This window comes from Salmo salar, chromosome 03 (genome assembly GCF_965601325.2).
Source record: "Salmo salar chromosome 03, fSalSal1, whole genome shotgun sequence".
Lineage (NCBI taxonomy): Eukaryota > Metazoa > Chordata > Actinopteri > Salmoniformes > Salmonidae > Salmo > Salmo salar.
In genome coordinates this window covers 350,958-368,070 of record NC_138293.1, presented here as the reverse complement: position 1 = coordinate 368,070, position 17,113 = coordinate 350,958, and the positions used below count along the sequence as shown (strand labels likewise).

At 45.0% G+C, this 17,113-nt stretch overlaps 1 protein-coding gene across 1 annotated transcript in view; it reads right to left on the bottom strand.

The window, feature by feature from the left end:
- Positions 1-16,083, bottom strand: part of emilin2a (elastin microfibril interfacer 2a) — a 72,560-nt gene extending 56,477 nt beyond the window's left edge. The window contains exons 1-2 of the mRNA XM_045714353.2: positions 15,756-16,083; positions 14,613-14,738 (exon numbers count right to left, since the gene is read on the bottom strand). Of these exons, the coding sequence (XP_045570309.2) occupies positions 14,613-14,738; positions 15,756-15,910 (281 nt within the window). The 5' untranslated portion in view covers positions 15,911-16,083. The remainder of the gene's footprint in view (positions 1-14,612; positions 14,739-15,755) is intronic.
- Positions 16,084-17,113: the final 1,030 nt, after the last annotated feature.

Below are 17,113 nucleotides of genomic sequence, written 5' to 3'. Positions count from 1 at the left end.
CCAGGTGTCTGTTCTTCCCCCATACAGCCTCCAGGTGTCTGTTCTTCCCCCATACAGCCTCCAGGTGTCTGTTCTTCCCCCATACAGCCTCCAGGTGTCTGTTCTTCCCCCATACAGCCTCCAGGTGTCTGTCCTTCCCCCATACAGCCTCCAGGTGTCTGTTCTTCCCCCATACAGCCTCCAGGTGTCTGTTCTTCCCCCATACAGCCTCCAGGTGTCTGTTCTTCCCCCATACAGCCTCCAGGTGTCTGTCCTTCCCCCATACAGCCTCCAGGTGTCTGTTCTTCCCCCATACAGCCTCCAGGTGTCTGTTCTTCCCCCATACAGCCTCCAGGTGTCTGTTCTTCCCCCATACAGCCTCCAGGTGTCTGTTCTTCCCCCATACAGCCTCCAGGTGTCTGTTCTTCCCCCATACAGCCTCCAGGTGTCTGTTCTTCCCCCATACAGCCTCCAGGTGTCTGTTCTTCCCCCATACAGCCTCCAGGTGTCTGTTCTTCCCCCATACAGCCTCCAGGTGTCTGTTCTTCCCCCATACAGCCTCCAGGTGTCTGTTCTTCCCCCATACAGCCTCCAGGTGTCTGTTCTTCCCCCATACAGCCTCCAGGTGTCTGTTCTTCCCCCATACAGCCTCCAGGTGTCTGTTCTTCCCCCATACAGCCTCCAGGTGTCTGTTCTTCCCCCATACAGCCTCCAGGTGTCTGTCCTTCCCCCATACAGCCTCCAGGTGTCTGTTCTTCCCCCATACAGCCTCCAGGTGTCTGTCCTTCCCCCATACAGCCTCCAGGTGTCTGTTCTTCCCCCATACAGCCTCCAGGTGTCTGTCCTTCCCCCATACAGCCTCCAGGTGTCTGTTCTTCCCCCATACAGCCTCCAGGTGTCTGTTCTTCCCCCATACAGCCTCCAGGTGTCTGTCCTTCCCCCATACAGCCTCCAGGTGTCTGTTCTTCCCCCATACAGCCTCCAGGTGTCTGTTCTTCCCCCATACAGCCTCCAGGTGTCTGTTCTTCCCCCATACAGCCTCCAGGTGTCTGTTCTTCCCCCATACAGCCTCCAGGTGTCTGTTCTTCCCCCATACAGCCTCCAGGTGTCTGTCCTTCCCCCATACAGCCTCCAGGTGTCTGTCCTTCCCCCATACAGCCTCCAGGTGTCTGTCCTTCCCCCATACAGCCTCCAGGTGTCTGTCCTTCCCCCATACAGCCTCCAGGTGTCTGTTCTTCCCCCATACAGCCTCCAGGTGTCTGTTCTTCCCCCATACAGCCTCCAGGTGCCTGTTCTTCCCCCATACAGCCTCCAGGTGTCTGTCCTTCCCCCATACAGCCTCCAGGTGTCTGTTCTTCCCCCATACAGCCTCCAGGTGTCTGTTCTTCCCCCATACAGCCTCAAGGTGTCTGTTCTTCCCCCATACAGCCTCCAGGTGCCTGTTCTTCCCCCATACAGCCTCCAGGTGTCTGTTCTTCCCCCATACAGCCTCCAGGTGTCTGTTCTTCCCCCATACAGCCTCCAGGTGTCTGTTCTTCCCCCATACAGCCTCCAGGTGTCTGTTCTTCCCCCATACAGCCTCCAGGTGTCTGTTCTTCCCCCATACAGCCTCCAGGTGTCTGTTCTTCCCCCATACAGCCTGTAGTTGCCTCGATGGATGATCAGTCAACATCACGTGACATGGGAAAATGGTAGTCAGGGTTTTTCTTTTTGGCAACTCACAGAAACAAAAGTTATTGTTGGCTTATTAGCTATTGACACCAAGAAGTCATTAGAGGCTGACAATTTGAAGCAAACTGAAGTGGGTCTAGGGTGGAGGTGATATGATCCTTGACTAGTCTCTCAAAGCACTTCATGATGACAGAAGTGAGTGCTACGGGGCGGCAGTCATTTAGTTCCGTTATCTTTGCCTTCTTGGGTACAGCAACAATGGTAGCCATCTTGAAGCATATGGGGACAACAGACTGGGATAGGGAGCGATTAAATATGTCCATAAACACACCAGCCAGCTGGTGTGCGCATGCTCTGAGGACTAGAGATCGACCGATTATGATTTTTCAACGCCGATACACCTGTGTTAACGAGAGAATCACTGACATGATGTCAGCTGGTCCTTTAGTGGCAGGGCTGAAATGCAGTGGAAATGTTTTGGGGGGATTCAGTTCATTTGGATGGCAAAGAGGGACTTTGCAATTAATTGCAATTCATCTGATCACTCTTCATAACATTCTGGAGTATATGCAAATTGCCATCATACAAACTGAGGCAGCAGACATTGTGAAAATTAATATTTGTGTCATTCTCAAAACTTTTGGCCACGACTGTATTACATACACCTTTGACCTTTAAGGTTGCAGTGACAAATCAAATCAAAGTTTATTTGTCACATGCGCCGAATACAACAGGTATTCAACCTTACAGTGAAATGCTGAATACAACAGGTGTAGTAGACCTTACAGTGAAATGCTGAATACAACAGGTGTAGTAGACCTCACAGTGAAATGCTGAATACAACAGGTGTAGTTGACCTCACAGTGAAATGCTGAATACAACAGGTGTAGTAGACCTCACAGTGAAATGCTGAATACAACAGGTGTAGTAGACCTCACAGTGAAATGCTGAATACAACAGGTGTAGTAGACCTCACAGTGAAATGCTGAATACAACAGGTGTAGACCTCACAGTGAAATGCTGAATACAACAGGTGTAGTAGACCTCACAGTGAAATGCTGAATACAACAGGTGTAGTAGACCTTACAGTGAAATGCTGAATACAACAGGTGTAGTAGACCTCACAGTGAAATGCTGAATACAACAGGTGTAGTAGACCTTACAGTGAAATGCTGAATACAACAGGTGTAGTAGACCTTACAGTGAAATGCTGAATACAACAGGTGTAGTAGACCTTACAGTGAAATGCTGAATACAACAGGTGTAGTAGACCTCACAGTGAAATGCTGAATACAACAGGTGTAGTAGACCTCACAGTGAAATGCTGAATACAACAGGTGTAGTAGACCTTACAGTGAAATGCTGAATACAACAGGTGTAGTAGACCTCAAAGTGAAATGTTTACTTACAGGCTCTAACCAACAGTGCAATTTCAAAAAATATATATAAAAAAAACAATAATAAAAAGGTATTAGGTGAACAATAGGTAGGTAAAGAAATAAAAACAACAGTAAAAAGACAGTGAAAAATATCAGTAGCGAGGCTATATACAGTAGAGAGGCTATATACAGTAGAGAGGCTATATACAGTAGAGAGGCTATATACAGTAGAGAGGCTATATACAGTAGAGAGGCTATATACAGTAGAGAGGCTATATACAGTAGAGAGGCTATATACAGTAGAGAGGCTATATACAGTAGAGAGGCTATATACAGTAGAGAGGCTATATACAGTAGAGAGGCTATATACAGTAGGAGGCTATATACAGTAGAGAGGCTACATACAGTAGAGAGGCTATATACAGTAGTGAGGCTATATACAGTAGAGAGGCTATATACAGTAGAGGCTATATACAGTAGAGAGGCTACATACAGTAGAGAGGCTATATACAGTAGAGAGGCTATATACAGTAGAGGCTATATACAGTAGTGAGGCTATATACAGTAGAGGGGCTATATACAGTAGTGAGGCTATATACAGTAGAGGCTATATACAGTAGTGAGGCTATATACAGTAGAGAGGCTATATACAGTAGTGAGGCTATATACAGTAGAGAGGCTATATACAGTAGAGGCTATATACAGTAGTGAGGCTATATACAGTAGAGGCTATATACAGTAGTGAGGCTATATACAGTAGAGAGGCTATATACAGTAGTGAGGCTATATACAGTAGTGAGGCTATATACAGTAGGAGGCTATATACAGTAGAGAGGCTATATACAGTAGAGAGGCTATATACAGTAGTGAGGCTATATACAGTAGAGAGGCTATATACAGTAGTGAGGCTATATACAGTAGAGAGGCTATATACAGTAGTGAGGCTATATACAGTAGTGAGGCTATATACAGTAGGAGGCTATATACAGTAGAGGGGCTATATACAGTAGTGAGGCTATATACAGTAGAGAGGCTATATACAGTAGAGAGGCTATATACAGTAGAGAGGCTATATACAGTAGAGAGGCTATATACAGTAGAGAGGCTACATACAGTAGTGAGGCTATATACAGTAGAGAGGCTATATACAGTAGTGAGGCTATATACAGTAGAGAGGCTATATACAGTAGCGAGGCTATATACAGTAGAGAGGCTATATACAGTAGAGAGGCTATATACAGTAGAGAGGCTATATACAGTAGAGAGGCTATATACAGTAGTGAGGCTATATACAGTAGGAGGCTATATACAGTAGGAGGCTATATACAGTAGAGAGGCTATATACAGTAGGAGGCTATATACAGTAGAGAGGCTATATACAGTAGAGAGGCTATATACAGTAGAGAGGCTATATACAGTAGAGAGGCTATATACAGTAGAGAGGCTATATACAGTAGAGGCTATATACAGTAGAGAGGCTACATACAGTAGAGAGGCTATATACAGTAGAGAGGCTATATACAGTAGTGAGGCTATATACAGTAGTGAGGCTATATACAGTAGAGAGGCTATATACAGTAGAGAGGCTATATACAGTAGCGAGGCTATATACAGTAGAGGCTATATACAGTAGTGAGGCTATATACAGTAGAGAGGCTATATACAGTAGTGAGGCTATATACAGTAGAGAGGCTATATACAGTAGAGGCTATATACAGTAGTGAGGCTATATACAGTAGAGAGGCTATATACAGTAGTGAGGCTATATACAGTAGAGGGGCTATATACAGTAGTGAGGCTATATACAGTAGTGAGGCTATATACAGTAGTGAGGCTATATACAGTAGAGGCTATATACAGTAGAGGGGATATATACAGTAGTGAGGCTATATACAGTAGAGGGTATATACAGTAGAGAGGTTATATACAGTAGAGAGGCTATATACAGTAGAGAGGCTATATACAGTAGAGAGGCTATATACAGTAGTGAGGCTATATAGAGTAGAGAGGCTATATACAGTAGTGAGGCTATATACAGTAGAGGGGCTATATACAGTAGAGAGGCTATATACAGTAGTGAGGCTATATACAGTAGTGAGGCTATATACAGTAGAGGCTATATACAGTAGAGGCTATATACAGTAGAGAGGCTACATACAGTAGAGAGGCTATATACAGTAGAGAGGCTATATACAGTAGATAGGCTATATACAGTAGCGAGGCTATATACAGTAGTGAGGCTATATACAGTAGAGAGGCTATATACAGTAGAGAGGCTATATACAGTAGTGAGGCTATATACAGTAGTGAGGCTATATACAGTAGCGAGGCTATATACAGTAGAGGCTATATACAGTAGTGAGGCTATATACAGTAGAGAGGCTATATACAATAGTGAGGCTATATACAGTAGAGGCTATATACAGTAGAGGCTATATACAGTAGTGAGGCTATATACAGTAGAGAGGCTATATACAGAAGTGAGGCTATATACAGTAGCGAGGCTATATACAGTAGAGAGGCTATATACAGTAGAGAGGCTATATACAGTAGAGAGGCTATATACAGTAGAGAGGCTATATACAGTAGCGAGGCTATATACAGTAGAGAGGCTATATACAGTAGCGAGGCTATATACAGTAGAGGCTATATACAGTAGAGGCTATATACAGTAGAGAGGCTATATACAGTAGCGAGGCTATATACAGTAGAGAGGCTATATACAGTAGAGAGGCTATATACAGTAGAGAAGCTATATACAGTAGAGAGGCTATATACAGTAGAGGCTATATACAGTAGAGGCTATATACAGTAGTGAGGCTATATACAGTAGAGGCTATATACAGTAGAGGCTATATACAGTAGTGGGGCTATATACAGTAGAGGGGCTATATACAGTAGAGAGGCTATATACAGTAGAGAGGCTATATACAGTAGAGAGGCTATATACAGTAGTGAGGCTATATACAGTAGAGAGGCTATATACAGTAGAGAGGCTATATACAGTAGAGAGGCTATATACAGTAGAAAGGCTATATACAGTAGTGAGGCTATATACAGTAGTGAGGCTATATACAGTAGAGGCTATATACAGTAGAGGGGCTATATACAGTAGTGAGGCTATATACAGTAGAGAGGTTATATACAGTAGAGAGGCTATATACAGTAGAGGGGCTATATACAGTAGAGAGAGTATATACAGTAGAGAGGCTATATACAGTAGTGAGGCTATATACAGTAGTGAGGCTATATACAGTAGAGGCTATATACAGTAGTGAGGCTATATACAGTAGAGGGGCTATATACAGTAGTGAGGCTATATACAGTAGAGGGTATATACAGTAGAGAGGTTATATACAGTAGAGGGGCTATATACAGTAGAGAGAGAGGCTATATACAGTAGAGGGCTATATACAGTAGAGAGGCTATATACAGTAGAGAGGCTATATACAGTAGCGAGGCTATATACAGTAGTGAGGATATATACAGTAGAGAGGCTATATACAGACACCAGTTAGCCAGGCTGATTGAGGTAGTATGTACATGTAGATATGGTTAAAGTGACTATGCATCTATGATGAACAGAGAGTAGCAGCAGCATAAAAGAGGGGTTGGTGGGTGGTGGGACACAATGCAGATACCTGGTTAGAAAGAGAGCAACAGATAGGTGGATAGCAACAGATAGGTGGATAGCAACAGATAAAGAGACAGCAACAGATAAAGAGATAGACTCAACAAGTAAAGTCCAGTAGTGGAACAGAGCTGTCTAACCATAACCCAACGCCAGGCCTCCTCCCTATCTATCTCACGGAAACTTGGGTTCAGGTTTCTCTGACCTGCCTCCCAGGAGATTCTGGGATTTCCAGATCATTTTCTGTCACGCAGAGAAAGGAGTTAGGGTTAGAAAAAGAAAGCAAAGGCATGAACTCTAATAGTTTACCAGTCCCTTTGTCTTTCTCTTTCTCACTCTCTCTCCCTCCATCTCTCCCGTTCTCTCTCCCTCCCTCCGTCTCTCCCGTTCTCTCTCTCTCTCCCTCCGTCTCTCCCGTTCTCTCTCTCTCCCTCCGTCTCTCCCGTTCTCTCTCCCTCCCTCCGTCTCTCCCGTTCTCTCTCTCTCTCCCTCCGTCTCTCCCGTTCTCTCTCTCTCTTCCTCCGTCTCTCCCGTTCTCTCTCCCTCCCTCTGTCTCTCTAATAGTTTACCAGTCCCTTTGTGACTCTCTCTCTCTCATTCTCTCTCCCTCCCTCCGTCTCTCCCTCCCTCCCTCCCTCCCTCTCCGTGTCTCCCTCCCTCCCTCTAAGTGTCTCCCTCCCTCTCCCTCCTTCCCTCTCCGTGCCTCCCTCTCACTCGCTCTCTCTCTCATTTTATTCCATGAAGTCATGACCGTTTGAGAACAGATTTCACAAGACAGAGGTGTACTCAAGGGGGTAAAACGTCAAATCGCCTTATTTAACTTCACTCCAACTATGTGTCTAAAGTGTATGTTGCAAAACAGTGCTGCCACAAGTTCCAACTTACAATAAAAACCATGACGTCGCTGTAAACATGAATGTCACAGTGTTATGGCAAGACCGAGGTACTTATTGTTGGAGCCAAAGCACAGAGAGAGAATCTGGCCGAACATTTTAATTCACGGCTAATAACGATAAAACACCAGGAAAAAAACCTAGGTGTTATTTTAGATTCTGAACTACATTTCGAATCACACATTAGGAATGTGACCACAATAGCTTTTTAACATCTGAGGAACATTTCCAAGGTGTGGCCGTTTCTCTCTCTCAGGCTGATACAGAGACACTCATCCATGCTTTTATTACAAGCAGGCTTGACTACTGTAATGCTCTCTGGTCTACCTAAGAAAGCTATTGGTCATCTGCAAAACATACAGAATGCTGCAGCGTGGGTAAAGACCGAGATCACTACATCGGTTTTAACGTCTCTGCACTGGCTGCCTGTCAGTTTTAGAACTCATTTTAAGATTCTTGTATTGGTTTTTAAATCAATCCACGATTGTGCAGCCCAATACATGTCAGACAGGCTTTTAAGTTATGTCCCCAGTAGGTCCCTCAGGTCCTGAAGGAGGCCAAAACTGAGGACATATTTAAAAGAAATCTTAAAACATATTTTTAGCTTTTATTTTCCTCTGGGTGCTTTTTAGTCATTCTGTTTGTGTCATTATTTTAGTTTTTTTAATCTTTTGTTGTGTAGTAAATATTTCTGCTTTTATTTTACATTGTTTTTAATTGTTTTTTTTCCTGTAAAGCACATTGCGTTGCATTTCATGACTGAAATGTGATGTATAACCCCATCAGTGGAACCTGGGATGTCCAGCTATGGTAAATATAACTGAGTGGAACCCCATCAGTGGAACCTGGGATGTCCAGCTATGGTAAATATAACTGAGTGGAACCCCATCAGTGGAACCTGGGATGTCCAGCTATGGTAAATATAACTGAGTGGAACCCCATCAGTGGAACCTGGGATGTCCAGCTATGGTAAATATAACTGAGTGGAACCCCATCAGTGGAACCTGGGATGTCCAGCTATGGTAAATATAACTGAGTGGAACCCCATCAGTGGAACCTGGGATGTCCAGCTATGGTAAATATAACTGAGTGGAACCCCATCAGTGGAACCTGGGATGTCCAGCTATGGTAAATATAACTGAGTGGAACCCCATCAGTGGAACCTGGGATGTCCAGCTATGGTAAATATAACTGAGTGGAACCCCATCAGTGGAACCTGGGATGTCCAGCTATGGTAAATATAACTGAGTGGAACCCCATCAGTGGAACCTGGGATGTCCAGCTATGGTAAATATAACTGAGTGGAACCCCATCAGTGGAACCTGGGATGTCCAGCTATGGTAAATATAACTGAGTGGAACCCCATCAGTGGAACCTGGGATGTCCAGCTATGGTAAATATAACTGAGTGGAACCCCATCAGTGGAACCTGGGATGTCCAGCTATGGTAAATATAACTGAGTGGAACCCCATCAGTGGAACCTGGGATGTCCAGCTATGGTAAATATAACTGAGTGGAACCCCATCAGTGGAACCTGGGATGTCCAGCTATGGTAAATATAACTGAGTGGAACCCCATCAGTGGAACCTGGGATGTCCAGCTATGGTAAATATAACTGAGTGGAACCCCATCAGTGGAACCTGGGATGTCCAGCTATGGTAAATATAACTGAGTGGAACCCCATCAGTGGAACCTGGGATGTCCAGCTATGGTAAATATAACTGAGTGGAACCCCATCAGTGGAACCTGGGATGTCCAGCTATGGTAAATATAACTGAGTGGAACCCCATCAGTGGAACCTGGGATGTCCAGCTATGGTAAATATAACTGAGTGGAACCCCATCAGTGGAACCTGGGATGTCCAGCTATGGTAAATATAACTGAGTGGAACCCCATCAGTGGAACCTGGGATGTCCAGCTATGGTAAATATAACTGAGTGGAACCCCATCAGTGGAACCTGGGATGTCCAGCTATGGTAAATATAACTGAGTGGAACCCCATCAGTGGAACCTGGGATGTCCAGCTATGGTAAATATAACTGAGTGGAACCCCATCAGTGGAACCTGGGATGTCCAGCTATGGTAAATATAACTGAGTGGAACCCCATCAGTGGAACCTGGGATGTCCAGCTATGGTAAATATAACTGAGTGGAACCCCATCAGTGGAACCTGGGATGTCCAGCTATGGTAAATATAACTGAGTGGAACCCCATCAGTGGAACCTGGGATGTCCAGCTATGGTAAATATAACTGAGTGGAACCCCATCAGTGGAACCTGGGATGTCCAGCTATGGTAAATATAACTGAGTGGAACCCCATCAGTGGAACCTGGGATGTCCAGCTATGGTAAATATAACTGAGTGGAACCCCATCAGTGGAACCTGGGATGTCCAGCTATGGTAAATATAACTGAGTGGAACCCCATCAGTGGAACCTGGGATGTCCAGCTATGGTAAATATAACTGAGTGGAACCCCATCAGTGGAACCTGGGATGTCCAGCTATGGTAAATATAACTGAGTGGAACCCCATCAGTGGAACCTGGGATGTCCAGCTATGGTAAATATAACTGAGTGGAACCCCATCAGTGGAACCTGGGATGTCCAGCTATGGTAAATATAACTGAGTGGAACCCCATCAGTGGAACCTGGGATGTCCAGCTATGGTAAATATAACTGAGTGGAACCCCATCAGTGGAACCTGGGATGTCCAGCTATGGTAAATATAACTGAGTGGAACCCCATCAGTGGAACCTGGGATGTCCAGCTATGGTAAATATAACTGAGTGGAACCCCATCAGTGGAACCTGGGATGTCCAGCTATGGTAAATATAACTGAGTGGAACCCCATCAGTGGAACCTGGGATGTCCAGCTATGGTAAATATAACTGAGTGGAACCCCATCAGTGGAACCTGGGATGTCCAGCTATGGTAAATATAACTGAGTGGAACCCCATCAGTGGAACCTGGGATGTCCAGCTATGGTAAATATAACTGAGTGGAACCCCATCAGTGGAACCTGGGATGTCCAGCTATGGTAAATATAACTGAGTGGAACCCCATCAGTGGAACCTGGGATGTCCAGCTATGGTAAATATAACTGAGTGGAACCCCATCAGTGGAACCTGGGATGTCCAGCTATGGTAAATATAACTGAGTGGAACCCCATCAGTGGAACCTGGGATGTCCAGCTATGGTAAATATAACTGAGTGAAATTCCATCAGTGGAAGCTGGGCTTTTTTTATTTCACCTTTATTTAACCAGGTAGGTCAGTTGAGAACAAGTTCTCATTTACAATGTAAATCTTTAGGGATCTCAGACGATACGAAAGAGAGGTTGAACAGACTGGTAATAGGGGTTGCAACAATTGCGGTGGATAATTTTACAAAGAGAGGGTCCAGATTGTCTAGCCCAGCTGATTTGTAAGGGTCCAGATTTTGCAGCTCTTTCAGAACATCAGCTATCTGGATTTGGGTGAAGGAGAAATGGGGGAGGTTTGGGCAAGTTGCTGTGGGGATTGCAGGGCTGTTGACCGGGGTTGGGGTAGCCAGGTGGAAAGCATGGCCAGCCGTAGAAAAATGCTTATTGAAATTCTCAATTATAGTGGATTTATCGGTGGTGACAGTGTTTCCTAGCCTCAGTGCAGTGGGAAGCTGGGAGGAGGTGCTCTTATTCTCCATGGACTTTACAGGGTCACAAAACTTTTTGGAGTTTGTGCTACAGGATGCAAATTTCTGTTTGAAAAAGCTAGCCTTGGCTTTCCAAACTGTCTGTGAATATTTGTTCCTAACTTCCCTGAAAAGTTGCATATCACGGGGGCTATTCGATGCTAATGCAGAACGCCACAGGATGTTTTTGTGCTGGTCAAGGGCAGTCAGGTCTGGAGTGAACCAAGGGCTATATCTGTTCATGGTTCAACATTTTTTGAATGGGGCATGTTTATTTAAGATGGTGAGGACAGCACTTTTAAAGAATAACCAGGCATCCTCTACTGACAGGATGAGGTCAATATCCTTCCAGGATACCCGGGCCAGGTCAATTAGAAAGGCCTGCTCGCAGAAGTGTTTTAGGGAGCGTTTGACAGTGGTGAGGGGTGGTCGTTTGACCGCGGACCTATAGCGGATGCAGGCAATGAGGCAGTGATCGCTGAGATCTTGATTGAAAACAGCAGAGGTGTATTTAGAGGGCAGGTTGGTTAGGATAATATCTATGAGGGTGCCAATGTTTACGGATTTAGGGTTGTACCTGGTAGGGTCAGATTTGTGTGAGATTGAGGCCATCTAGCTTAGATTGTAGGACTGCCGGGGTGTTAAGCATATTCCAGTTTAGGTCACCTAACAGTACAAACTCTGAAGATAAATCGGGGGCAATTAATTCACATATGGTGTCCAGGGCACAGCTGGGTGCTGAGGGAGGTCTATAACAAGCGGCAGCAGTGAGAGACTTATTTCTGGAAAGGTGGATTTTTAAAAGTAGAAGCTCAAATTGTTTGGGCACAGACCTGGATAGCATGACAGAACTCTGTCGGCTATCTCTGCAGTAGATTGCAACTCAACCCCCTTTGGCAGTTCTATCTTGGTGGAAAATGTTGTAGTTGGGGATGGAAATTTCAGAATTTTTGGTGGTCTTCCTAAGCCAGGAGGGATATAATAGCCCAGGTGAGTGAATTGAGTGAAACCCCATCAGAGGAGCCCCATGAGTGGAACCTGGGCTACCCAGCTATGGTAAATCTAATGGTGTGGAGCCCCATGAGTGGAACCTAGGCTACCCAGCTATGGTAAATCTAATGGTGTGGAGCCCCATGAGTGGAACCTAGGCTACCCAGCTATGGTAAATCTAATGGTGTGGAGCCCCATGAGTGGAACCTGGGCTGTCCAGCTATGGTAAATCTAATGGTGTGGAGCCCCATGAGTGGAACCTGGGCTACCCAGCTATGGTAAATCTAATGGTGTGGAGCCCCATGAGTGGAACCTAGGCTACCCAGCTATGGTAAATCTAATGGTGTGGAACCCCATGAGTGGAACCTAGGCTACCCAGCTATGGTAAATCTAATGGTGTGGAGCCCCATGAGTGGAACCTAGGCTACCCAGCTATGGTAAATCTAATGGTGTGGAGCCCCATGAGTGGAACCTAGGCTACCCAGCTATGGTAAATCTAATGGTGTGGAGCCCCATGAGTGGAACCTAGGCTACCCAGCTATGGTAAATCTAATGGTGTGGAGCCCCATGAGTGGAACCTAGGCTACCCAGCTATGGTAAATCTAATGGTGTGGAGCCCCATGAGTGGAACCTAGGCTACCCAGCTATGGTAAATCTAATGGTGTGGAACCCCATGAGTGGAACCTAGGCTACCCAGCTATGGTAAATCTAATGGTGTGGAGCCCCATGAGTGGAACCTGGGCTGTCCAGCTATGGTAAATCTAATGGTGTGGAGCCCCATGAGTGGAACCTGGGCTGTCCAGCTATGGTAAATCTAATGGTGTGGAGCCCCATGAGTGGAACCTAGGCTACCCAGCTATGGTAAATCTAATGGTGTGGAGCCCCATGAGTGGAACCTGGGCTACCCAGCTATGGTAAATCTAATGGTGTGGAACCCCATGAGTGGAACCTAGGCTACCCAGCTATGGTAAATCTAATGGTGTGGAGCCCCATGAGTGGAACCTAGGCTACCCAGCTATGGTAAATCTAATGGTGTGGAGCCCCATGAGTGGAACCTAGGCTACCCAGCTATGGTAAATCTAATGGTGTGGAGCCCCATGAGTGGAACCTAGGCTACCCAGCTATGGTAAATCTAATGGTGTGGAGCCCCATGAGTGGAACCTGGGCTGTCCAGCTATGGTAAATCTAATGGTGTGGAGCCCCATGAGTGGAACCTAGGCTACCCAGCTATGGTAAATCTAATGGTGTGGAGCCCCATGAGTGGAACCTAGGCTACCCAGCTATGGTAAATCTAATGGTGTGGAGCCCCATGAGTGGAACCTGGGATGTCCAGCTATGGTAAATCTAATGGTGTGGAGCCCCATGAGTGGAACCTAGGCTACCCAGCTATGGTAAATCTAATGGTGTGGAGCCCCATGAGTGGAACCTAGGCTACCCAGCTATGGTAAATCTAATGGTGTGGAGCCCCATGAGTGGAACCTAGGCTACCCAGCTATGGTAAATCTAATGGTGTGGAGCCCCATGAGTGGAACCTAGGCTACCCAGCTATGGTAAATCTAATGGTGTGGAGCCCCATGAGTGGAACCTAGGCTACCCAGCTATGGTAAATCTAATGGTGTGGAGCCCCATGAGTGGAACCTAGGCTACCCAGCTATGGTAAATCTAATGGTGTGGAGCCCCATGAGTGGAACCTGGGCTGTCCAGCTATGGTAAATCTAATGGTGTGGAGCCCCATGAGTGGAACCTGGGCTGTCCAGCTATGAAATGTTTCCAGTGACGCTCTAATGATAAAAACAACAACTTTCATTTGATGTTGTCAGAGCCAGTGTTGTCATTCATTCTGTGGTTGATCAGTCATCCCGTCAGTCTCATTACTGGAATAAATGAGCTAATCAGAGTGGATTAATCATTGCTATTCACTGGCTACCTCATACATTGCTGTTTTCTCCCTTCTGTCCTCCCTTTCCCTTACCCTTCTCACGCCTCCAGTGGACCTGAGGTGACTGAGTAGTAAGGAGCAACTCCACCTAGTTTCCATCACATTGCTGTAACATCCCCAGCCCTCTCAGATGAGAAAATAAGAGAAGGGAGGGAATAATATTCTATTATATCCCTTTCTCTCCATCCTGTACCCATCCCTCTCGCTCCCTCCTCCACCCATCCCTCTCTCGCTCTGTCCTCCATCTCTCTCTCCCTCCATCCTCCACCCACCCATCCCTACATTTACATTTACATTTTAGTCATTTAGCAGACGCTCTTATCCAGAGCGACTTACAGTAGTGAATGCATACATTTCATACATTTAATTTCATGCATTTATTTTTTGTTTTTTTTCTCTCCCATACCTCTCTGTCATCCCTCTCTCTGTCCTCCACCCATCCCTCTCTCCAAGGAAACTTACATCACTTGTTGCTCACAGTCTGGGTCGTGGTTTGGGCACGGTGCCACCTCAGGCTCCACAAAGCTCTCCACATTCCCCTGGACGGTACAGCTCACGTTCTTATGGACCACATATGCACACCAGTTCCTAGAGGGGGGAGGAGAGCGAGAGAGAGATGTGTAAGCAAAACATGTCATTGGTAACCAACCATCAGGCAACAATTCCAACCCTTCCAGGCTTGAGAAATAAGATACAAATAGTCTATTGTCTGATAGAAACAGTTGAGAAAAAAGACAGAGAAATAAAAGTCAGCATCTGTGTGGATCGTTTAGCTGTAGCTGACTGGTGCAGATAACCAGCCTATCACGTTACAGGGTGACTGGGGCAGATAACCAGCCTATCACGTTACAGGGGACTGGTGCAGATAACCAGCCTATCACGTTACAGGGTGACTGGTGCAGATAACCAGCCTATCACGTTACAGGGTGACTGGGGCAGATAACCAGCCTATCACGTTACAGGGTGACTGGTGCAGATAACCAGCCTATCACGTTACAGGGTGACTGGGGCAGATAACCAGCCTATCACTTTACAGGGTGACTGGTGCAGATAACCAGCCTATCACTTTACAGGGTGACTGGTGCAGATAACCAGCCTATCACGTTACACCTCCAATTAGAATATCTACTGATTGACATGTGATTTTATCATTATGGATTAGAGCAGATGGTTGATACAGACAGGCTGCATCTGGAGTGAACCGTAAATGGTCACGTGTCTATATAACCAATCAGATCAATAGGACTGTAGATGTTTTCAAAGTGTGGAGACACAGACAGGCTGCATCAGAACACAGGTTATAATGCTGCAGCAAACAGACAAGACTAGACACTCTCAGTGGTCCATTATTCTCCATAACAGAACTCAGAAACAACTCAATGCAACAACTTAGTGATAAATAACTGCAGTAAAATAATTCAAAATGTAAACGTATATTGAATTCATTCAATGTAATCACATTTAATCTCTCCATTTCCTGCACTAATTTAAGAGAAAAAGTCCTGCGAAAATAAAATAACGATCGCAGCGACACAGAACACAACTCGTTTGAGGCAAATGGAAATCAATAAAACAGATAAACAATAGATACAAATAATAATTGACCTATTCCTCTGTGACTGTCGGTGTCTTGCGCCCTGGTACGCAGCTCCTTGGAAAAGGTTGTAGTTCGGCGGATTCTGTCCGTTGGTGACAGAAAAGTTGAAGAACAGAGAAAACAATGTCCATGTCACCCCGAAATCAGCTGCTCCCCACTTCATCGTAGACAACAGATTAAATTAACTACTACGGAACATGGACAAGAAAAGTTCAGATATATGGATTTTTTAAAAAAAAGTTGGTATCCTATGTGCGGCCGCCCGGTAACTGAGCAGAACGGGACTAAATTTTGGAGATCTCTTTGCGGGTCGCTGTTGACTCCACTGGAATGACGTAGCTGTTAGACTAGGGTTCACTCCTTTTCCCCTCCCAACCTCCCTTCCTTCCTTCGACCCCAGATCCCCCCTCTCCACCCCATGAGAAACAAACACGCCCCGAATTATCCGCAGCTTGTACTGTGTACACACACACACACACACACACGCTGGAACAGCGCGTACTGTGCCCTGCAGGCAGACTGTTACAAACGTTTATAGCATCTACCTTCTTGCTGTTGTCTGTTTCCAATAATGATTCTACCATGTTGTGTTGCTACCATGTTGTTGTCATGTGTTGTTGTCTTAAGGTCTCTCTTTATGCAGTGTTGTGGTGTCTCTCTTGTCCTGATGTGTGTTTGCCTTTTGGTAGGCCATCATTGTAAATAAGAATTTGTTCTTAACTGACTTGGCTAGTTAAATAAAGGTTAAATAAAGGTTAAAAACATCTGCTATCGGTTCTGTCACATTGAAGACCAATTACGTGCCTGATTTTATATCTTATATTTATTTAACCTACTAACTACGATTTAGTAATATCCCCTCTAATTTTAGTCATAGACTATTAGTCAAAATGATAAGAGTGAGTCAAATACATTTCCTGGGATGTCCTTTTCGCCATGCATTCCCTATGCTGCTGAATAGTGAATCAAACATCAGCTATATGAGTTCTCTAGACTGCTATCATGATGTTGAATTAGCCAATGAATGGCCAGGAATATTTAAGGCCAGGTTACTATATTGCACTGCACTGTCCAATTTACAGTAGCTATTACAGTGAAATAATGCAATGCTATTGTTTGAGGAGAGTGTACAATTATGAACTTGAAAATGTATTAATAAACCAATTAGGCACATTTGGGCAGACTTGATACAGCATTTTGAACAGATTCGATGGTTCAATGAATCAATCTAAAACTTTGCACGTACACTGCTGACATCTAGTGGGCAATATCTAAATTGGGCCTGGGCTGGAATAATACATAATACATTATGTTTATTTCTTAGTAAAACATTTTTCCATATCTAATGTGTTATATTCTTCTACAT